The sequence below is a fragment of the Lithobates pipiens genome, unplaced genomic scaffold (genome assembly GCF_037356315.1).
Source record: "Lithobates pipiens isolate NorthernLeopardFrog02 unplaced genomic scaffold, aLitPip1_a1.2 Scaffold_13, whole genome shotgun sequence".
NCBI lineage: Eukaryota > Metazoa > Chordata > Amphibia > Anura > Ranidae > Lithobates > Lithobates pipiens.
The window spans coordinates 121371028-121394358 of record NW_027507718.1 but is presented as its reverse complement, the minus strand read 5'-3'; the positions used below and the strand labels follow the sequence as shown (position 1 = coordinate 121394358).

The window sequence follows — 23331 nt, the reverse complement described above, 5'->3', positions numbered from 1 at the left end:
CCAGCAACACCCACACTTAGGCCAGATTTGGGGTGTGTGTGGGTGGGTGTTTTTTTTTTTTTATATTACAAACTTTAGACTTCGCTCTATCAGCATAATTCCATTATTTAGGTTTAACTTATGTAATGTTGTAACCCATATTATCAATAGCTGTTATTGTAACTTTCTACACTGCTTGGATTTTTGTCCATTTCTTCTGTGTTTCCATTAAACTTAAATACAAGTCTGTTAAACAAAAATTATACACTCAATTTTTTCCAAATAAAATTCCCTGTGCACCTACTAGAAGAATAGATATGTCAGGCTGCTTTTAACTTAAGTTGAATTAAATTTACTAAATAGTTTGTTTGAAGTCTTTTTACACAGCAAGCAGGAAAACTGGACAAAGGATGTAAAATGCTCACAGATGCACAGATACCTTTGGTAGTTATAACAAAAAAGAAAAAAAAAAATATGATGTTTTATTGGGAATGTTGACAGGAACAAAAGGAAACGTATGAGTACACTACAATGAAAATTTGTAGAAATGTTCTCAACTGGGAAGCATCCACTGTAAGCCAACTATATTATCTTTAAAAAGTCACAAATCGTTATAAAGCAGATCGTGATTTCTCTTGAAAGCATTTTAGCCTGTTTCCAAAGCTTACAAATATAAATAAATCAGGTTCACTTCATGAGCTGGGAGCATACTGAAGGACAAGGCGGTCAAATTCATTTTCCTGTTGAAAAAAAAGTTGAAATATAAAAAAAAGTAAATAAACATTGTGCATGATTATAGGAATGCACTTCATGTAATTTAATTATAGATAATAATGGTACCTTAACATAAGAAGCTACAGAGTTCTTGCCCACAGAAATGGTGCAAAAATTAACCCCCCCCCCCCCCCAGTGACTGTTTAGGCTTGAAAGTACAAAAGTCACATGGGATTCATCATTTACATAAAGCCAAAAGCTTCTCCACAACCGATACTAGCATAAAATAAACATGATAAAAGCAAAAATGCAATCCTAGTTGTTTACATCCTAGTGCGATCAGTAAAATAAGACATGGAGTAGTAGCTACTTGTTGACAGCCACCATCTTCTTGATATTCCCCATATGCATTAAAACAAATATGTCATATAAAGGGCTGTGATTATTACCTTAGCTTGGAATTCTTTAATAAATGGATGATTTCTGTGTCCATCCTTCAGCTGAGATACATAACGGTTTGTGACCTGGGGGTAAAGGGACAGATTACTGTAAACTGGGTTTCTCATGCACACCTCACTAGTTAATGTAGATTTATATAGGCAAGGATTTTGAAGTAGTAAAGCTAGAAGAAAATTTGGCGAACGGGCTCTAAAAAAACAAAATATGTCTTCATACAGTCAAATAAAAGAACCTGGGCCTTTTTTTTCAGTGATGGTCACATACAGGAATAAAGCCAGTCATACATGGTTTGAATCTTAGCCGGTTCAGCAGGGACCGGTTGAGATTCGATCCATGTATGGGCAGGTCGACTGTACTCATGTAAATCCATCGATTAACTTGGGTACAACCAGCATGCGATTGTTGCCAGAGACTATAGCCCCTAGCAATTTTCACTGTGTTCACCTGGATGGGACGGCTCCCTGCACCACCCAACCCGTCAGGAGAACACAATATAGCGCCACGGGAGGGATTCCCCCATGAACACAGACTACGTTGATGGAGGAATTGAGTGATTTTCTTTATTTCTTGCAACCACAAATTGCATCATCTATGGCCTTCTTATGCTTGTCATGTAAATGGTGTTGCCTAAAAATGTGCAGTGGATTATCACAAAAAATAACTACCTATTACAGAATAGCGAAACCAACCGATATTTGTGTTTAAAACTCCAAATGCAGAAACCTGAATATTTGTTTCTGCATGTGGCAATTTCTAATATTTTAGCATCCCATAGTTAAGTAGGGCTAAACTTCTTAGCTAAACTTAGATAGAATGGCAGCGCCGACACCCGATCCGATTGACGGATCGGCCTCTGGGGGCCGATGTTGCGGGCTCCCTGGACAGGTAAATGTCCTTATTAAAAGTCAGCAGCTACAATGTTTGTAGCTGCTGACTTTTTATACATTTTTTCAGCTGGAACACCGCTTTAAAGTATTAGGCACAGCAAAAATGCAGCTTACAAATTAAAAAGAATACAAAAAAAAGATACAAAAAACACACAAACACCAAAAATATTCTCTTACCTCTGGTGGCTTGCCAATGTGCTGAGTGAGTACAATAAAATTAATCAGAGTTTCAGGATGGCTACTGTCCTGCAAGTCATAAACAAACAATGTTATGGCCACTTTCTTTAGACACCTCACTCATAGCCATGCATGCAATAAAGGATCTACAAGGATCGATATTATCTCTTTGATTAACACATAATCATAACACAAAAATTAATTCCCAAAAAAGCATGTAGCCAAAATGAACATCCAGCAATGTACTTGTTGGTTGGTTAATGAGAATTTAATTTTCTTATTATATATATATATATATATATATATATATATATATATATATATCACACACACACACACACACACACACACACAGTGTCCAAGTTTGCACATATTTAAGAGCGTTCCAGTGTAACCTCTACCTTGTCCAGGGCTTCCTGAAGGACCCCCTCCGCATCTTCCCACTTGCCCTGTCCCATATAACAAGTGGCCTGTCCGTTTAATAGCAGGAGAGTAGATGAGTACTTGTCAGACATTTCTTGAAATATATAGTAGGCATCCTGCAGTTTATCACCACCCTGTTCACAATAAGGCACATATATAAAAGAAAAGTAGGCATAAAAACTAGAGCTACAGAGAAAGATTGAAGGGTATCTCAGTGTATAATGAACAAACAAAACGAACCAGACTTTGGAATACAGAGTAAAAATAAAATCAATAAGCTGTTTTAAATCGTCATACAAATATATATTTGAAATAAAAATCGATTATTTTGTGGAAATAACATGGTATGGGTGGATTTCTGTCTGTCACGGGCTGCGTCATGCCCCTCTGTAGTCACATGGGCTGCTCAGATATAATATGCCCTGTACACACGGTCGGACACACCGACTACAAAATCCGTCAAATTTTTTCCCACGGATTTTGGCCCAAAAAGTTCCTCTTTAACGTCTATTTTACAAAATGATACATTTGTAACAAAATTTAAAGGATATATAATACACTAAAAAAATACAGTTAAATCAAAACGGTAATTACTGTGGATAAGACAAGAAAAAAGGTGACCACCATTTACTGTACAGTCTATATCAACTGAAAAGAACACCTGTTCATAGGCAGCATCAACTAGGAGCCAAAATGTCTCAAACGTCCTATAAAGCTGGGGTTTATTTCTGGTCTAATTTTAACAGATATGTTAAATAAATATTTCTTACCATAGCAATATTAACCCATGCTGTTGCAAGTTGTGTTAGTGTTGCATCTTCATCCATCTCTACCATTTTCTTCAATTCTTTGCTAAATTTGGAAAAATCAAAATACAAAAAAAGTTTCTCTACGAAAATCGAATAAAACTATAAAAACAAAGCCTACATCAAAGTATTTGCAAATAAAAGAAAGTAAAAAAAAAAGTATATGTATATGTGTGTAATATATATATATATATATATATATATATATATATATATATATATATACACACACACACACACACACACACACACACACACACTTAAAGTGGAAATCCAGTCTCCCCCAAAAAAAACAATAAAAGAATGTCAGCAGCTACAACTACGGTCAATGCTGACTTTTAATATAAGGACACTTACCTGTCCAGGGATCCAGCAATGTCCTCACCTGAGTCAATTCTTCAATCAGCTCAGGGTGCAGAAGTCAGAATCTTAGATAAGAGAAACTGGCAGTGAAGCTTGCTGGTTCCTACTGTGCATTCCTAAGCCACCCTGCGCTTTGTGATTGGTACTGCAATCTTTTGGGACCTGTAATGTGTGCCAGAAGGCTGCAGGGGAAAGGGGGGGGGGGGGTCAAACTTCTGCACAGATCACTGCAGCGATCTGACCAGAAGCAGGTACCTGTCAAAACCAGGTACCCGCTCCCCCCTAACCTCCAAAAAGTGCCAAATGTGGCAGTGGAGGGAAGGGGTGGTATGCAAACAAGTGGCACCTCCCCTTTTGGGTGAAGTTCTACTTCAATTTGCAGCCAGTTTCAGAAGTCTGCAAAATAGATTCTGTGTTATCTGGACAGAATCAGTTACCTTCACATTTCACAGTAGAATTATAAAACTTGACTTAGAGTACAACTGAAATCTAATGTGAAACACTGATACTATGAATTAAAATATGCTTACCGAGCCAGATCAAGTCTGTCAATTTTCAGCAATATTTGGACTATTGTTGCCAAGCTATAATGGGAAAATAAATAAATAAAATACAGATAAGAGATTTTATAGATAGACTACTATAATAAGGGTGTAGTCCCAGAAAACATTTTATAAAAGTACTGAACTAACTATGCTGAATAAATGCGATTTCAAAGCTGCACATCACTGCGATTTTCACTGTCAATTTCATTGTGGCTTCATACAACAGAAGTCTATGCAAGTTGCAACAAAATCAACAAATAGTAGGGTAGGAACCTTTTTCAAAGTCGCTTTGACATGAGTGGGGGCAATTTGAACGGTTTCAATACCGACAATGCAGTGCGACTTGTGATGCAATTTGGAACTGTCAAATCGCACCAGTGTGAACGGGGACTAAAAGGTAAAATTAGAGTAAATACTCAGTATCTGTATGTAACAACTGCTTTGTAGGCAGCAAGTAATAAAATGTACAACCAGTGAATTTCCCTCCTCCCACCCACTTTTTTTTTTTTTTTTCCTCTACGACTTGCGATTTACTCCTTTCTACATAACCTCAAATGACAAGATTTTATCATTCTTCTACTAACACCGCAAATGCTCTCCGCAATCATAACTGGAGGAGTCGCCATCTACTAATCAGTCACAAACCTTAGGCATGCTACATATTCTCAAAAATAAAAATAAAAATAAACAAAAAAAGCTTAATCGAAGTTCACCGCTCCCCCCTATCAGTCAATTCCCTAGCTGAGCAATACAGCAGTCACTGCTCTCAAAAATGGAGTGTCTCAACAGTTTTTGTAAATGTGATGTAAGGAAGTTCTGAAAGTAGCGGTCAGCAATACACAGCACCTGTGCATGCTGGGGTTGCAAATAAGCCCACCATTTAAGCTATACAGGCTAATGGACCTGTGTGCACAAGGCCTAAGTCAGGGCAACAATAGGAGTGCCAAACATCACCCTGTTCCATATTACCATGCCACTGTTTCACAAAATTCCAATCACATTTCCATTAAAAATATATTTCTTTTAACCTTGTTAGCCTGTTTTTTATGTATTTACACTGCACTATATGACTTCTGTACCCTGCTGACCCGCATATTTATTTTCTGTTTCGGTTAATTTTATTAAGGTTTTACAATTTACAGAGCCAGAGGTGTTGCCACCTCAAATCACACAATGGTCTCAGAGTATTTACAGACTAGCAATGAAAAGTACATGATGGCCCTAACAAGGTATATACATAAGTTGAGGGATGCGGCCTATGTGACCTTACTTGGCATAGTACCTGGGTATTTATTGTTAAACTTTTCTGAAATAAATTTAACTAAAGCTGCACTTCATGTGAACATGAAATGTACTCCTTTGCAAATCTGAAAGCAGTATGTCTGGTGGCTGCAGTAAGGCCATACCACTGCTTTATCAATGGCTTCTGTAGTGTCACAGCAGTTGAGGCATGCATCACTAAAGCATAACTCCTACTGACACAGATTTATAGTAAGACATCCAAAACCACAAAAAAAAAAAAAAAAAAAAAAAAAAAAACTGTCCTAGAGATCAACAAATTTGAAAACAAGTAGCCCCTTTAGCTTTAGAAACAAGGGCAACAATGTTAACAGGTTACATAAAGAAAAAAAAAAAAAAGAAAAAAAAACTAACTATTCCAGCACTGTCATAATCCCTATAACTGCTACACAACTTTTTTATAATGTTGTTACTTTATTTTTTTAAATAACTGAAGTTAAACACTGCTTACATTGTATCCATTGCATATTTAGCAGTAAGATGGCATTGCCTTACCATTCCAGACTGTCTCCTTGGTGGAGAACTCTCAGAGCAGCATCTGTATTGCCATCATGGAAATAAATTGAAGCTGCCATTAGCAGAAAGGTTGTGTTGGTGACATCTACACTCTTGGCCATTTTCTTATCAAGTTCAGAGACAATGGCATCCCTGTTGAAATGAAAGCAACATGTTAAACTTGGAGAGCATTCTTTTCTCCTAACTAAATATACATAGGGAATTGAATACAACAAACGGATAAACTGGTTAACAGATATAAAGAGGAAAATCCATGACATACTTCACATATGAAGTGTTAATTTGCAATATAAACGTTTCATGTGATAAACTTGACTTGCAATGTTGCTTATTGTATTAGGTGGTAGCATGTGTAAAAAAAAAAAAAAATGGTAGCATCTTTTATACATAAACAATAGTAAATAGATAACAAACATGTCAAACCTTAAAACGGCAAGAACCTGTAAAATAGACGTCGGTACACAAGATTTTCCTACTGATCATTAGTCTACTCACAGCAATATGTAGCAAAAGTGTTTGTTCATAGGCATTCCTGACATGCTGGTTTAAGTACGTATATGTGGGCTCAACTTTTTTTTTTCTTTTGCGGGGGTGGGGTTGCATTTACACTATTTATTTTATCTTACCCTCAACTTCATTTAAAAAAAAAATTGAAATCACATAGGGGAACAATAATCTCCAGTGTGATAGATAGCATTTTGCTGCGACAGGTGTTCTTTAATGAGATGAGATATCCAGGGTCATCTGCCTTGCACTGCAGTTAATGGATGCATTGATCATACGCCGTTACTTTCTTCCCTGGTAACAGAAGCTGGGAAAATAGTAAAAACTAAATATGGAAGTGATGTAATGCACTTCACTTCCATGCTCATGCTAGCTTGGGGAGATCAGTGAACAGACATTTGCTGATGTCCTTCACGTCTACCCAATCGCACCTGCTATCAGGGGTGTACTACAGGTTTGTGGATCATTTCCACCTCACCTGTCAGATTTACACACACTCCCAGGTGTTCTATCAAGTAGGAGTGAGTGTAAACCCCACTTCCCTGTTGCTGGCAAAGTATGTCATACATTAGTGGTAGTGGAAGGGTTAAAACGATTGTTCTTTTTAACCAAAAAGACTTTACAAACATGTCATACTTACCTGCTCTGTGCATTGGTTTTGCACAGGGCAGCCCAGATTCTCCTCTTCTCAGGGCCCTCCCTCCTGTTGAGTGCCCCCACAGCAAGCCGCTTGCTGTGCAACAACGCTGGATCTAAATGGGGCTGCTGCACACAGAAGGCTTTTTATCTTAATGCATAAAGATAAAAAAAAAATAAAACCTTCTGCCTTTACAACCACTTTAAAGACTCTGTAAGTACAGAAAAATACCTGTTGATTTGAAATGCACTCAACTCCTCATTTTCAATTGTGGGCTGACAACACACAGCTCTTTTTTGCGACAGAGTGGCGACATCCATGTACAGTTGTATTTTGCTAAATTACTTAAACCCATCCACTCTTCCATCTTCACAACATAGACACTAATTATTCTGTAGCCACAAGATAAACATCTCTACATTTCTGATAAGATAAACAGATTTAAATTTCTTTTATAGTAAACAGCTTGAAAACACAGTATTACACAAAGCACCTGGGGGGGAACATGCTTATGACCACCTCCTGTACTGGTAATGGTATTGGTCAAAAATTAAGATGGCTGGGCTCAAAGACCAACAGAGAGGGACAGGGGCAGGTTTGAAGGAGCGTTTTCAACTACAGAAGTTGGAAAAGCTTGGCAGAGAGCAGAGAAGCCTGCTGGTTTAAAGGCTTCAAAGTTCACAGTATGTGCAAGTACCTCTGTACATCTGGATTTATTTCCAGCAGCCAATTTACCTGGTTTAGGGCTCCTTCATAACAGATGCAGTCACGTGTTTTTAAAAGCATATGTCATTTTATTAAGCCTAGTTTAGATCATTGCATTGCTTTCATGTGCATTTAAAAACATATAGCTTGCTGCATTTTTTCATGTATGAATGCAGAACATATCTGAGCACATCCAAAACACGTGTAAAATGCAAAATACACTGTGCAAATGCAGGAGGAAACACACACTGAACAGGTATACTTGAAATAAAGTCAAAGACAGTAACAAAATGGTAAACAAAACTGCAATACACACCTGCGGCTTTCATTGGATAGATATTCTGCAAACATGCGCACAGCCTGCAGCTCCGGATTGGCATTTGGGCGGATTTCATCCAGGACTACACCATACTTTCTCTGTTCCAATTGACAAAAGGGTTAATGCTGAAGAATTTGTTCAAACAATCCCACGCGAATAGCATAAAAAAAAAGAATAAAAATTCTATTTTACCTGTGCTATATATGCTCTGTACAGAAATACATCTCTCTCTACTTCTTTCTCAGGGCTTGAAGGCTGAAGAAGACAACAAATGTAGAATTAGGAAAAAATAAATAAAAAGAATTCACAATCACCAAAACGGCTCAAACACCTGAAAGTTCTGTAACCTGAAGTGATTAATAAAGCCTAAACATGAATTTAGTTTGAATCAGCAAAATACACTCCAGGTACATCAGAACAAAAGGTGTCCAAATTTACTAATTTTCTTCACAAAGCAGTACAAAAGCATGTCCCCTGTCAGTATACTGCAGAGAACACTTGCTCTCTGTGGAGAAGCAGTGTTGTCTCTGCCTGATATGTTCCTTGCAAATTGCAAACAAAAGATTTCCCAGCACACTTACCAGCCAGCCTACAAAACAACCAAACTGACCCTGTCTAACAGTCTATGTTAAAAACAGAGGATTTTGTTTGCACACATTTGCAAATATATGCATAAAGCTGCAGTGCCCACGTCAAGGCCAGAGTCTAATAAGTTGGCGCAATTATAGCAATAGAATAGATTAACCCCTTAGAGCCGACGCCTAATGGTTCTTTAAGGGGCTTAGAATGCCAGGAGGCAGGTTGGGGCTTTTGGCCATGTGACCTCTCCATGATTGGCTGTCACATGATCGGAAAGCTCCCAATCACAAGCAGTGAATGGCAGCTTTCCATTAGCCACCGGTAACTGTACCGGGAGCATGCAGGGGGTGTACTTAGCACAGCTTTATCAGCGATACTGCACGCAAATATGTGGCTGCTCGGCACCAGGGCCCGGTTGCTGAGAGACCACATATTTGCGTGCGCTCTCTGCGCAAAGAGGTATTGGGCAGGTGTGCCTGGAGGGGGCCCAATCCTTAAAGGCAGGGATGCACGTGATACCCAGCAAAAGTATGATGGCAGCAAAGGCATCCCATGTGTCCCCGCACCCAAATCAACCAATTGTACCTATGGGTACGAGGATGCCTAGATTCAAATTTTGCTCTGGGTGAGAGATCGGATGTTTGTGCCCCACAGCCAGAAAACAAGGCTATATACTGTATGTAGCTGCAGTGACCTACAGCTCATACTGCATGCCCATAGTGTAGGATAGGGGTAGATAACGTCGGCACTCCAGCTGTGGTGAAACTACAAATCCCATTATGCCTCTACCTCTAGGTGTCTTGCCTGTGATTGTCAGGGTCTTGCAATGTCTCATGGGACTTGTAGTTTTCCCACAGCTGGAGGGCTGCCTACCCCTGGTGTAGGATATAGTTTGTTTTGGGCCAGCTTGGCCCAAATTAACTATTTAAAGTGAAGCTACACATCAGCTTTAACAGTCTGTTCCTAGGATAGCTTTATTGTCAAGTTCAGGAAAGATCTAACCAATAGTCTAAGCTAGGAGCAGAAGGTGGAGGTGGAAGCCAAAAAGTGGATGGCAATACTCAGAGTACCTTAATGAATATCTGATCATACCTTCCAGAGGTGCCACATCAAGTTCTTCATAAAGGTAGGCAAAACAATCATTAAAGTGATACTAAAGTCTTTTTTTTTTTTTTAAATAAACATGTTATACATACCTGCTCCGTTTAATAGTTTTGCACAGAGCAACCCTGATCCTCCTCTTCTTGGGTGCCTCTTCAGCCCTCCTGGCCCCTCCCTCCTGCCCCTACAGCAAGCAGCTTGCTATGAAGTCCCCCGAGCTGAGCCACAGCTCCGTGTGTCCAGACATGGAGCCGCGGCTCAGCCCCAACCCCTCTCCCCTCATTGACTTTGATTGACAGCAGTGGGAGCCAATGGCACCAGGTGGTGTCTCAGTCAATGAGTAGGGAGAGTCTCAGACAGCCGAGTCTCTCATGCAACATCACTGGATCGAGATGGGCTCAGGTAAGTATTAGGGGGGGGCTGCTGCACACTGAAAGTTTTTTTTATCTTATCACAGAATGCAATACGATAAAAATACTTTTTTTTTTTTTTTTTTTTAAGAACCACTTTAACCATTTCAGGCCCAAAAGGATTTACCCACTTCCTGACCAGGCCATTTTTTGCAATACGGCACTGTGTTGCTTTAACTGACAATTGCGCAATGCTGTAACCAAACAAAAATTTATATCCTTTTTCCCCACAAATAGAGCTTTCTTTTGGTGGTATTTGATCACCTCTGTGGTTTTTATTTTTTGCGCTAATTTTGTAAAAAAAAAAAAATGAAAAACTATTTTTTTTTTACTTTTTGCTCTAATAAATAACCAAAAAAAATGAAATTTAGAAAAAAAAAAAATTATTCATCAGTTAAAGCAGATATATTGTCTTCTACATATTTTTGGTGGAAAAAAAAAAAACACAAAATAAGCGTATATTGATTGGTTTGCACAAATGTTATTGTGTCTACAAAAATAGGGGATAGATTTATGGCATTTTTATTATTTTACTAGTAATGTTGGCGATCAGCGATTTTTAACGGGATTGAGCCATTGCGGTGGACACATCGGACACTTTTGACATTTATACAGCAGTCGGTGCTCTAAAAATTCACTGATTTCTATGGCAGGTATGGGGTTAACACTAGGGGGTGATCAAGTGGTTAAATGTGTCCCCTGCTAGGTGTTTCAAACTGTGGGGGGATGGAACTGGAGGAGGAAAGAGATTGTCTGCTCCTAAAGATTAGGAAAAGCAATCAGTCTCTCCTTTAATGACAGAACCAGTATTTGTGTATTTACACACACACACACACACACACACACACACACACACACACACACACACACACACACACACACCTCCGTTCTGGCTCTCATGGCTGCCAGGCATCGCAACCGCCGGCCACGCGCATCAGGTCCCTCGCCCTGCTAAGGCTCTTAATGGAGCAGACGTACCTGTACGGCATTTCGCGCAGGGGTGTCAACCTGCCGCAGTATAACAAGCACTGTTCCTTTCACGTGACATGCGTCAGCTGATCATCATTGCAATTTTGTCTGGCTCATGACAATAAAGAAATTTCTACTGCATCTTTTGGATTCAAGTGTGCGATCAATCTTTTCTTCTTGATACTGCCATAGTATATGTACGTGAGACGGTCAGGAAGTGGTTAAGCCGATATGTATTCTGTTACACATTTTTGGTTAAAAAATAAAAATAAAATAACGCAATAAGCGTATATTGATTGGTTTGCTCAAAAGTTATCACGTTGACAAAGTAGGGGATAGATTTATGCCATTTTATATTATTTATTTTTACGAGCAATGGCAGTGATTTTAGTGGGATTGCGACTCTGCGGCGGACAGATCGGTTACCCAACTGACATATTTGACACTTTTATGGGAACCAGCGACATTATTACAGCAATCAGTGCTAAAAATATGAAACGGTTAATGTAATAATGACATTGGCAGGGGCGATCAAGGCAATAAATGTGTTCCCTGCAGGCATTTACTAACTTATGGGTGACTGTGTCACTGGGGAAACACACAGATCCATCTTCCTGCTTAGCAGAAAGACACGATCTGTGTGATCTCCCCTGTCAGAACAGAGATCTGCCTTGTTTACACAGGCAGATCTCCGTTCTGTCACTGCGGGGAATGATTGCGGGTGAACGGCGGACATAGAGTTCACCGGACCCAGTGATTGGCTCCCTCACTGGCCAACGGGAGGCACGTGCGCACCTACAACAGAGAGTTCCCAAGCCGACGTACAGCTACAGCGATTCACGGGATCGTGCCACCTTGCCGCATTATAATGACATTAGCGGGTCAGCAAGCAGTTAACCCTTTCCCACCGCCGCCACCAAGCCCTTTATAAAAATGTCTAGATGTCAGGAGGCAGAAGCGGGCATTCAGTTCATGTGATTGGCTTTCACAGCATTCACATGATCATAAAGCTGCCGATCGCAAGTATGCACTGGGAAACATAAACATACATGACATAAGGGACACTCCCCACATAGAGGATTAAAACTGCCATTAAGGGTTTCCTATATGAAGTAGGTGATTTATTGCAATGTATGCTCCCATAGCTAACCACCTTCTAATAAATGCTAGGTGCCTGGCTCATATGTGAACTGGCTGGAGTGCCAAACCAAGAATAACTAAACTCTAGAAGACCTTGTTAACATGTCTGTGCCAGGCCAATGACTAAACGCATTTAGGGAACAAGATGACCAAGACAGCCAGGTAACCAGCTTTTTCAGAAGGAGGGGGCAGCAATAGCATTGCCCTATGTACACAGACCCATTAAAGAAGAAGAAAGGACTCACACTGCAATCCCCCACCCTGTACTCTTCTCACAGGGTCTTCTATTACACTGAACAACCTACCTATTGCCAAACCCACATTAGCAAACACTTACCTTAACTTTCTGAGCCTCATTAATACTCTGCTGGTAACTTCCGATATAGAACCAGTTCTTCACATCGAACAGCTCATCCACTTCTCCCTGGGCGGCCATCTCTACACCAGACACGTCACCCGGTCTGCCGACCACTACTTCCGGCTGTCACTTCCGCCCAGCTGTAATCCTCGGAGTAGCAGGCGGGGGCTGGCACACAGAAGCCAATAGGGTCCGGCGCTTTCTGATGATTGCACATGTCCATACCGGAAGTATTACAATTTTCACGTGTGAAGCCAGAGATGGAAGGCTTCGCTAAGTTGGGGTTGTCATCATGGCTTATAGAACAGTGCAGACAGGTGGGGATCTGCAAACCCAACGCGGTCCAGGAGAATTGCATGCCGCCCATCCTGGAAGGTGAGTTCACCAGAAGAATAAACACAGGCATATGACTGCACTGATATTGTGGAACACGCACAAAAGAATGGCTCGTTATTTGTTTACACTCATGTATATCGTACTGAAATGAAATGCAGTCAGAAGCTGATCGTGAGCAGCTCAGCAGGGAGAAGTACAAATTACCAGCATATTCCATTGTTGTCTAACGTATTTATACCAAGCATGTGTTATACCATTGCTGTAATATTACTGTTTAATTAGAAAATCTATAACTAAACTATATTACCAAAATTCCTTAGTGCCTTACCTGTGGCCCTCAGGCTCCTTGCAGATTGTCTGTCTGTTATCCTTACCTAGGTGCTTACTCAGGCTAGTAAACATTCATTAGGGCTGGTTACCACTGATGCGATGTCCGACATCGGATGTGATTCGCACCGTGCTGCAAATCACATGTGACCTGTGTAATGTGATTTCGGACATACAGATAGTATGACTGAATTTGCATCGCATTCAGACCAAACTCTCACGGGACCCTTTTTTTGGTCCGCAGTAGGGGTGCAACGGATCGTCACCAATCTGTGATCCGAACGGGTCACCCCACTCAGATTGGCACATGCCGTGGTCTCGTCCTTAGGAAAGGTCGCGGCTTTGGTCTAGCTCCGAAGCGGCGGCCATCTTTCTATACCCATGCGTTTATAATGTGATCGCTCCGACGGATCGATCACTTGTAAACAAACCGGCGTTATGTCATGATGCCGGTTCCTCTCTCCCCTCTCTGTAATAATCTGTACAGTGGAGGGGAGAGATCCAGAGATAGAAGCAGCCATCCCTCCATACCCTGCAGTACCCTAGCAATACTCTATGCTCGGCCATACCCAGCCAATATTACAATGGGGAAGATTGTAGATATTACAATGGGGACTATATGGTGGTGGAATTTTCACAGGTTTTTGCAAACTTAAATTATTATTTGCTGATCCGAAAAATGATCCGATCCATGACTCTGATCCGAGGAATGATCCGATCCACGTGTTTTTTGATCCATTGCACCCCTAGTCTGCAGCAGATCGGATCGCATGGGTGTTCACTCACACCCATGCGATCCGATTCCTGTCCAGATTTGCAGTTCGCACTGTGATATTGGCACTAGCAGTGGGGCAAGGGAGATTGGGCTGCAGCATCTTCGGATCCACCTGCCAGCTAAGCTGTCGCCACCTTTACAGAGCCTCTCTGAGTGATTGTGTCTGTAATCAATCATTGCCGATTGTTGGTGGCTTTGCCTAAGAGCACGTCAGGTACACAGTGAACTGTGCTGATCCAATCACTCAATGTCTCATTCGCACTATACACAGTGGCTAGTGTTTCTAGCTAAGACTCCTTTTTTTTTTTTTTTTTATCGGTTTATCTGACATAATACCTGAAATTATTTTTTTTTTCTTTCACTTTACATTTATTTTTCATTACGTTTCTTTTGATTTGAAGAAAAGAATATTATGGCTTATTTTACTACCATCTTGTTTGACGACCTAATGTTCAGGGGTTGTAAATCTTTAAAATAAAAAAGTTCTTCAGAATTGTGAGAGAATTGTGATCTTTAGTCTAAGCAAATAATAAAATTTGTGGTTCTCCTTTTTTTTCCCCAGAATCGTGCAGCACTACACTAAAGCAACAGGGGGTATCATTTTTAACCGCTTCCCGCCCGCCCTATAGCCGAATGACGGCTATAGAGCGGACGCTCTCGTCCGGGAGGCCGTCCCTGGACGTCCTCGTGTTTACTTCCGCAATGCCCGCCGCCGCGGGCGCGCATCTGGGAAGTTTTGTGTTTGCCGTGTCCCCCGGAGACAGGCAAACACAGATCGCTGTAAACAGCCAACCACAGTGGCCGTTTACAGCGCGATCGGCGTGTCCAATGTGAGATGATCTCATATGTAAACATATGAGATCATCTCTCAGCGCCGCTCTCCCTCCTCACACAGACAGCGCATGAGAGGGGAGAGATGAACGGCTGCAGCAGCCGTAAGTGGGGGAAAAAAAGTTTAAAAAAAAGTGCCATCCTCCCCAGTGCTATCTGTCCCCAGTGCCACCTGATAGCACTAACAGGTGGCACTGGGGACAGATAGTGCCATTTGTCATGTGCCATCTGTCATCGGTGCCACGTGTCATTGTCCTGGTTCTCCAGGGCCTTCAAAAGTGTAACAGGTAGTCAACAAGTTAGATGTGTAATTTATGCTCCCAGAACACCTGATGGCGCTCCCTGCATGTTGGGCCTCTCTATGTGGCCAGGCTGTGAAAAAGTCCCACACATGTGATATTGTAATACTCAGGAGGAGTAGCAGAATTTTTTTGGGGGTGTCATTTGTGGTATACACATGCCATGTGAGAAAAATAACCTATTACAATGACAATTTTGTGGAAAAAAAATAAAAAATCTTAATTTTGCAAAGAATTGTGGGAAAAAAAATGACAACATCAAAAAGCTCACCATTCCTCTTACTAAATACCTTGGAATGTCTACTTTCCAAAAAGAGGTCATTTGGGGGGTATTTGTACTTTCCTGGCTTGTTCGGGTCGCAAGAAGTGAGATAGGCCACCAGTACATCAGATGTGATCAATTTTGTATGATTCGCACCACAGCTTGTAGACTCTCTAACTTTCACAAAGACCAAATAATATCCACTAATTTGGGTTATTTTTACCAAAGATATGTAGCCGTATAAATTGTGGCCAAAATTTATGAAGAAAAATTAATAATTTGCATAATTTTGTCACAGAAACAAAGAAATATGCGTTTTATTTTCAAAATTTTCGGTCTCTTTTCATTTTATAGCGCAAAAAATAAAACCCCAAATGCCACCAAAAGAAAGCTCTATTTGTGGGGGGAAAAAAAGGACAAAAAATTCATTTGGGTACAGTGTTGCATGACTGAGTAATTGTCATTCAAAGTGTGAGAGCACCGAAAGCTGAAAATTGGTCTGGGCAGGAAGGGTGTTTAAGTGACCAGTAAGCAAGTGGTTAAAGCAAACTAGGGCTGCAACTAACGATTATTTTCATAATCGATTAGTTGGCCGATTATTGTTTCGATTAATGGATTAATCGGTTAATAACCTTTAAAAGAAACAAAATGCGATTTGCATTTTTAAATTTTTTTTTTGCCCAATTTGTTGTTGGGCAGATTAAAAAACACAAATTGTGTTATTACATACTTTTCTGCAGCTTCTCCATTGAAGTATATTGAACCAAAAAAACAAAATAGCACCATCTTGCGTTAAAAAAAAAAAAAGTCCTTGTCTTTTCCAAATACGCAGCAGCTGAAAGAATCATAGATGTGAACATGTCCCATAGGAAACCATGTAAATGAACTGTGTTTCTTCAAAAAGCACCAGAAAACACAGAGGTGTGACCCAGGCCTAACCTAATGGGGTTAAAAAAACAAATATTTGTACAAAAAGAGCAAATAATCGCAACTGTAATGCCACGTACACACAATCAGAATTCCGGCCAGAAAAAGACCGATGAGAGCTTTTCATCGGAAAATGCGACAGTGTGTACGCTCCATCGGAATTTAGCTGTCCGAATTTCCGCCAGCTAAAAATTTATAGCATGTTCTCAATTTTCCCGACAGAAAAACTTTCTATCGGTAATTCCGATCATGTGTATGCAATTCCGACACGTCAAAAATCACGCATGCTCAGATTCAACTACGAGACAGAAGCTATTGGCTACTGGCTATTGAACTTCCTTTTTCTGGTCATGTTGTACGTGTTGTACGTCACCGCGTTATAAATGATCGGAATTTGATGTGACCATGTGTAGGCAAGACAGCTTGAGCCGAATTCCATCGGGAAAACCATCAGAGCTTTTTCCGACGAGAATTCCGACCGTGTGTACGCGGCATAAGGGGCTCATTTTTTACTATGGGACAGTGAAAGTAATATTTACAGTAGCGATTTGCTTTTTTTGTACTATTAAGGGCTAATTTTAGTTTTTTTTTAACCCCATTATGTTAGTGGCCGATTACTCGATTATGAAAATAGTAATAGATTATTTTCATAAATCGATTAGTTGTCGATTAATCAATTAGTTGTTTCGGCCCTAAAGCAAACACAACATGTCAACAGGATTGTAAGCTAACTATTTTATCTAGTGACGGGTGTTTTGATTGACATTGAGAGAGCTTTAAAAAAAGCTTGTCTGAATCCTTTTTTTTGAAGCGTAAGAAAAATGGAAATCAAAGTCCCCTAATTTCTTCACAGTGGAGTCCCTGAGCCACAACTGTTACTTTTAAGATTCAGGCAAAAATTTGGACCTGATTCGTACCTGAACCAGTGAACAGGGACACACCAGACCCCATGGTGTGAACCACGGCCACACACATGTGAATCCGGCCTAACTCTAGCTTACTAAAGCTGGCCATACACCATACAATTTTCTTATTCAATTTCCTTTAGATTTACCTTCAACTGTGTAGTATAAGGGCCTGTCTGATTGCACACAAATTGAAAGTGTTTAGATTTGACCTCATATTATATGGTTTTGGTAAATCTAAAGGAAATCTATAGAAGAAAATTGTATAATGTATGGCCAGCATTAGTTCGGTAAAAAAAAAAATGGTGTTGGGCTTTGTTATCTAAAACTGATAAATTGGGTGGGGGTATTTTTATATTTTTAATAAAGTTCTGGGTGTGACTTGAGGGGACTAATTAAAAGTTTTTTACTTTTTTTCTTTGTTGCTTTTAGGTCGGGACTGCATGGGTTGTGCCAAAACTGGCAGTGGTAAGACTGCTGCTTTTGTGTTGCCTATACTGCAGAAACTCTCTGAGGATCCTTTTGGAATATTTTGCCTGGTGCTAACACCAACACGGTTAGTATAAACCATTTACCATCAGTAACACTTTAAATCCTACTGTACAAAAAAGTGATTCATGAGCATTCTTCTTTGCATATTTCTGTATTTATAGTCTTCCAAATACATTTTCTTAAATCAGGTGGTCCCAATTTCAAGCTGTTGTAGTTAGATTTTAATCTGGTACCATATTTTGGCAAAGTATAGAAACATGCTTCTCGTTAGCCAAACTGGTGTTTTTTTTTATTTTATTTTTTTTATTTATTTTTTGTTAAAATGTTCTAAGTGGGAATAGTGAAATGGGGTATCATTTGATATTGTAACTTTTTTTTTTTTTTTTTTTTTTTGAGAGTTTAGATACTGGCTGTACACGCCTAGTATGCCTTGGACTGCCCCTGGAATTTGGTCTGTTGTCTATCAAAACAGTAGTAAACTCCTGATTATGTATGTGTATTTAAAAAAAAAAAAAAAAAAAAGTGTGTGTGTGTGTGTGTGTGTGTGTGTGTGTGTGTGTATGTGTATATATATATATATATATATATGTATATATATATATATATATATATATATATATATATATATATATATATATATATATATATATATATATATATATATAAATATATATATATATATATATATATATAAATTTATTCTTCTGCCATAAAAACCCTGCCTGCCAGCATTTTTCTCAAGTCATCTTCCAGGACGGCACACCTGAGAGATGAGAGGCTCCTCCCTACAGGAAACACAATCAATCGACAGCTGTTTTAAGTCCCCACCCTTCCCCTTGATCCTCAGTTTTTGATTGTGTTTCTCCCTACACAGCGAAACTGTTTGTTTTTTTCCAAATGACCCGAAGCCTGGGGCTGGTGGTCTCCCCCTGGGAGCCGGACCACAAGCCTGGGAAGCCTCTGGGTCTGGTAGGATATTCTTGTCCTTCCTGGGGGGTTCCCCTATCTTTTCCTCAGGGCGGGCAGCAGAAATTGGAAGAGCCCCCCTGAGAGCTGAAGGACCCTGGGTACAGTGGTGTACCCAGAACTTCAGGGGCCATTATCCTGTCTCCCCCCTCCTTACCTGTACAGGTGGCTGTTCAGACGGGGGTGCTGGCCATCGGTTCTTTCCAGGGGGCTTGTCCCCGACTCCTGGGTCCCCGGTAGCTCGCGTGGGCTGCCGGAGAGGGCGTGGCAACAAGCACCCGCGTCATTTTCAAACTTCGGGAAAATGGCAGCGGCGTTCTTACCCAGGAGGGAAGGCTGAGAGTCAGTAGGAGCAGGCGCCCACATCCTCCTTTCTCTAGAGCGAGGAGGCACCAGTTTACTACGGTGGATGTCTGCCTTAACCACCTCAGATATGAAGATGGGAATGAGGAATGGAAGGCATTGCCCCCCCCCCCCCCCCCATGTATATAGACTGACTTCCCTATGGGGACAGCAGTTGGGGGGGGGAGCACTTTGGCGGCTATCCTCCTTGCGTGTGGACCATAAGGATGGAAAAGCAAGCCCGCTGGCTGTGGCAAAAAGAGGAAGACGACAACGGTGAGTACTTTACTTTCCTTTTGCCGTGGGAATTTAGCTGCAAAATCCCCAATTCCAGCCAGAGGGTTCCTGGGCATTTGAGATCTCACCTGGGGTCTGGATTCAAATAGCCCTTAAGCTTCTGCTAAAAACACCAGCCGCAGCTCCCTCTTACATCAGAGAAGCTGTATGGTGGACAGGTGGTGCAGAGGAACGAGTGTGCCTAAACCACTTCAGATGAGAAAGAGGTAGGTAGGCCATTGCTCCCCCTTCCCCGTGTATATACTGACTGGTGCAGTGCAGAACTTGGGGTCGGGATACAAATAGCGCAGACGCCACTGCTAAAACCACCAGCCACAGCTCCCTCTTACAGCAGAGACACTGTGGTTATCGCAGCAGTAGGTTGCCAGCCTCTCCCTACATGCCCAGTTGTGGTACATTTAGTAGGGATGAATATAGCGTACAGAGGGGACCTGGTAGATACAAAGTTACTTACAGGCCAGGTATACCACTGAACAGGTTATTAATTGGGCAGTGGTTGGTGGATTCAGAAGCTCCCCTGGTCAGCAGGTGCACTAGGTTACCGGCCCTATTAGCCCAGCTGCTAGGAATCTGAAGTTGCTTCACAATGTTTAAAAGCTGACCTAACATTCAAGGATGGGCAGAGACCAAGCTACTGTGTGGCACAGTAGGGGTTCCCTTGTCACAGATCCTCCTTTTGGGGGTTGCCTGCTATAGTTAACTTTCATAAGCTCCAACCTCCCACTCCACCTTTACACTGTGTTTATATTATAGTGTAGGAGGTAAGAAGAAACTTTTTTTTTATTGGTTTGGGCTACAATCCACGCAGTGGCAGATCTAAAGGCGATTCACCATAGATCGCTCCCTACATCCTTTTAATTGAGGATTTTCTGTGCAAACCTATGCAAGAGCTACATAATTAATTGTTTGAAGCCTGCAAATAGCTATTTACCTCCCAGGCTAAACTGGTAACCACCTCTTCTAGAGAGGTCTTAAATTGGTCTCTAGGGCTGGGCTCATTGAGACTTTAGTTGCTAATCAGCACCACCTGGATATGTGCTGGCTAGCGTTTGCTCAGTCTATGGAGGTAAGGTAGGACAACAACTACTACTAATAGTAGGGTGTCCAACCATTTTAGGATCTGTTCCTTCTCTGGTGGTGAGGTTTAGTATCTACAGCCCAGGCTATGCCTATGAAATAAATTGCCTGTTGGTTATTTCATAAAGGGATAGACCATGACTCCTCATTGGCTGCACACCAGTAGACCTCAGTAGTGAAGGTTTGTGCTTGCTGGGATGTTTTTGTGGCACAGCAGAAATACACATTGAGATTTGTGACATCTCTGCTTATAAGGGCTATATTGCTGTACATCAGAAATGCACTGCACTGAAGCTTGTTTGCTGTCCTTTATATACTAAAGGTACTGCTTTGTTTGGCTACAGATCAGAAGAATACAACAGTGAAGGTGGTCTGTACTTTCTGGTTTTGTGTTGCACAGCAGAAATGCACATCATTGTGTCTGGTGACATCTCTGCTCATAATGGTTATATTGCTGCACATCAGACATACACAAGATTGAGGTCTGTCTGTGGGGCTTTGTGTCCTGTTTTACTGCCTTGTTGGTTACTTATCAGAAAGGCAGCAGTGAAGTCTGATGGTCCTGATTTGCAGGGCGCTGTGCTGATTCAGACAGTGCTATTAACAGCAATGGCTGCCGAGTTTAAACATGCGATTTGACATGTTGAGTCGCATGACAAATCATTTCAATATGGATGTGCTATCTCTATTCATAGTGTTTTATTGTTGCACATCAGATTTGTACAGCATTAAGGTCTGTGAGGTTTTGTGTCCTGTATTACTGCCTTATCAGAAAGGCAGCAGTGAAAATTGATGGTTCGAATTTGTTGGGCTACATAGTAGAAATACAAATTGAACCCCTGCCAGGTGTAGTACATATACTGCCTTTGGTAATCCATGTAGCACCACAAAATGGTGTTGTGCTGATTTTAGCCATGCGATTTGACATGTTGAGTCGCAAGGCCAAATCGCTTCAATATGCATGTGCTATCTCTATTCAGAATTGTTATATTGTTGCACATCAGACATATACAAGATTGAAGGTTGTCTGTCCTTTGTCTTGCATATTCTGCCTTATTGGCTGCATATCAGGACACAGCAGTGAAGGTTGCTTGTCTTTTTCTGATTTTGTTTTTGCTGCTCAGCTGAGAGACACATTGAGGATGGTGGCCTCTCTGCTCAGTATTGGTATATTACTACACATCAGACATACACAAAGATTGAATGTTTGTGTCCTGTATGTCCTATATTTACTGCCTTATCGTTTGTATATCAGGCTAAGCAGTGTTTCTCATGGATCTACCTTTCTGCATCTTAGGGATACACAGCAGGGGTTTGTTGGCTGCAATCCTCCAGGGAGTCACAGCATTGGGGACCCCTTACTGGTTCGACCTGAAAATTGCTATTTGTTTTTTTTTTTCCCTGCGACCTGTGTAATCTTGAGGTCTGTGGATCCAGGAATCAGGGACTGCTGGTGTCGCACAGACACAAATGGTACCCATTGGAAGCCATAGTATATGACTTCTCATGCGTCTTGCAGTCCCAAGTCGCAGGTTGGGTCGCACGGGTGTGGGAACCCTAAACTTATCTGTCCCTTCTGATTGAGGTTTTGCTACACAGCAGGAATACTCATCATGGCGTTATTGTTTTATTTTGCAGCAGACCAGAATGATTGCAGCTGTAAAGGCTGTCTGTCTTTTTCCTCAGTGTCTGCTTTTATGTTGTTGCACAGCAGAAATACTCAAGATTGAAGCTGGCTGGTGCTTTCTGTTTCAGAAAAACACAATGCTGCAGGTTGCTCGTGTCCTTTCTCAGTGTTGGTTCTATCTGAACTACACTACAGAAGTGCATGACAGAAAGGATTGTCTTGTGTTCCATATTTTTCCCTGTGGCATAGCAGAAATGCACAACACGGGAGTTGGTGTTCATATTAATCTTATAACTGTGGTGGTTTGTCAGAAATACACAACATAGAAGTTTGGGTCTTTCTGTCTTTATAGCCTTGTTTTGCTGTACATAGGTAAAGCACAACAGTAAAGGGGGTTCCTGTCCTTTCCGTATTTATATATCAGTTATGACCTAGCTAGCTGCACTAAAGAAATACGCAGCATTTAGGGTTTGCTTGAGTCTTAATGTTTTTACGTCTTGGCAGCACATCAGAAAACCAGACTATGAGGACTGTTTGTCTACGTTGAGGTTCAGATTTGGGTCTCTTCCCATATTTGATATATTGGTTTAGCTAGTCACACTCAGGCACACAACATTGTTGTCTATGCTTGTGTCCTTTCTGTCTAAATCTATTGTGCCGTGCCCACAATCTATGATCATTTTATTTGTGATATTAATAATGCATGTATCACCTTTTTGTATTTCAGCCTTCTTTTCCATGGAGGGGCCAGGAGTTCGGGCTGCCGCTGCCACATGTCAGAAAACCTTGACCACTTGCATTCAGGGATGCCAGAACCATTTCCTAGGGTTGAAGCCCTGTAGGGTTATGGGACACTGGAGGAAGGGGATAATGAATCGCCCTGTTTAGTAAGAACTTGGAGAGTTCTGTTCAGAGGAGTATTAGGGCCTGAGGATGAAGTATAAAGATGTATACCCGATCGAATAGGTTTCGGCTTGG

The 23331-nt window shown here is 41.0% G+C and overlaps 2 protein-coding genes across 2 annotated transcripts in view; one reads left to right on the top strand and one right to left on the bottom strand.

Annotated features, from left to right (window-relative positions):
- Positions 1 to 441: 441 nt before the first annotated feature.
- On the bottom strand, positions 442 to 13037 carry COPE (coat protein complex I subunit epsilon). The gene is made up of 10 exons (XM_077475477.1): positions 12870 to 13037; positions 8526 to 8588; positions 8331 to 8431; positions 6148 to 6300; positions 4339 to 4392; positions 3410 to 3491; positions 2618 to 2773; positions 2217 to 2285; positions 1143 to 1217; positions 442 to 719 (listed from the first exon to the last, which is right to left on the bottom strand). The coding sequence occupies exons 1-10, from the start codon at positions 12966 to 12968 to the stop codon at positions 672 to 674; spliced, it is 900 nt and encodes a 299-aa protein (XP_077331603.1). The 5' UTR covers positions 12969 to 13037; the 3' UTR covers positions 442 to 671.
- Positions 13038 to 13099: 62 nt separating this feature from the next.
- The window catches only part of DDX49 (DEAD-box helicase 49), a 49601-nt gene continuing 39369 nt past the window's right edge, over positions 13100 to 23331 (top strand). Inside the window, exons 1-2 of the mRNA XM_077475476.1 lie at positions 13100 to 13265; positions 17985 to 18108. Of these exons, the coding sequence (XP_077331602.1) occupies positions 13106 to 13265; positions 17985 to 18108 (284 nt within the window). The 5' untranslated portion in view covers positions 13100 to 13105. The remainder of the gene's footprint in view (positions 13266 to 17984; positions 18109 to 23331) is intronic.

What these genes read in the sequence shown, in the direction of transcription:
- COPE (XM_077475477.1), bottom strand. Translation starts at nt 12,968, where the DNA reads ATGGCCGCCCAGGGAGAAGTGGATGAGCTGTTCGATGTGAAGAACTGG. An exon ending in CAAGGAGACAGTCTGGAATG is followed by an intron (nt 4,393 to 6,147) that starts GTAAGGCAATGC and finishes TTCCCATTATAG; the next exon opens with CTTGGCAACAATAGTCCAAA. An exon ending in GACAGACTTGATCTGGCTCG is followed by an intron (nt 3,492 to 4,338) that starts GTAAGCATATTT and finishes TTCCAAATTTAG; the next exon opens with CAAAGAATTGAAGAAAATGG.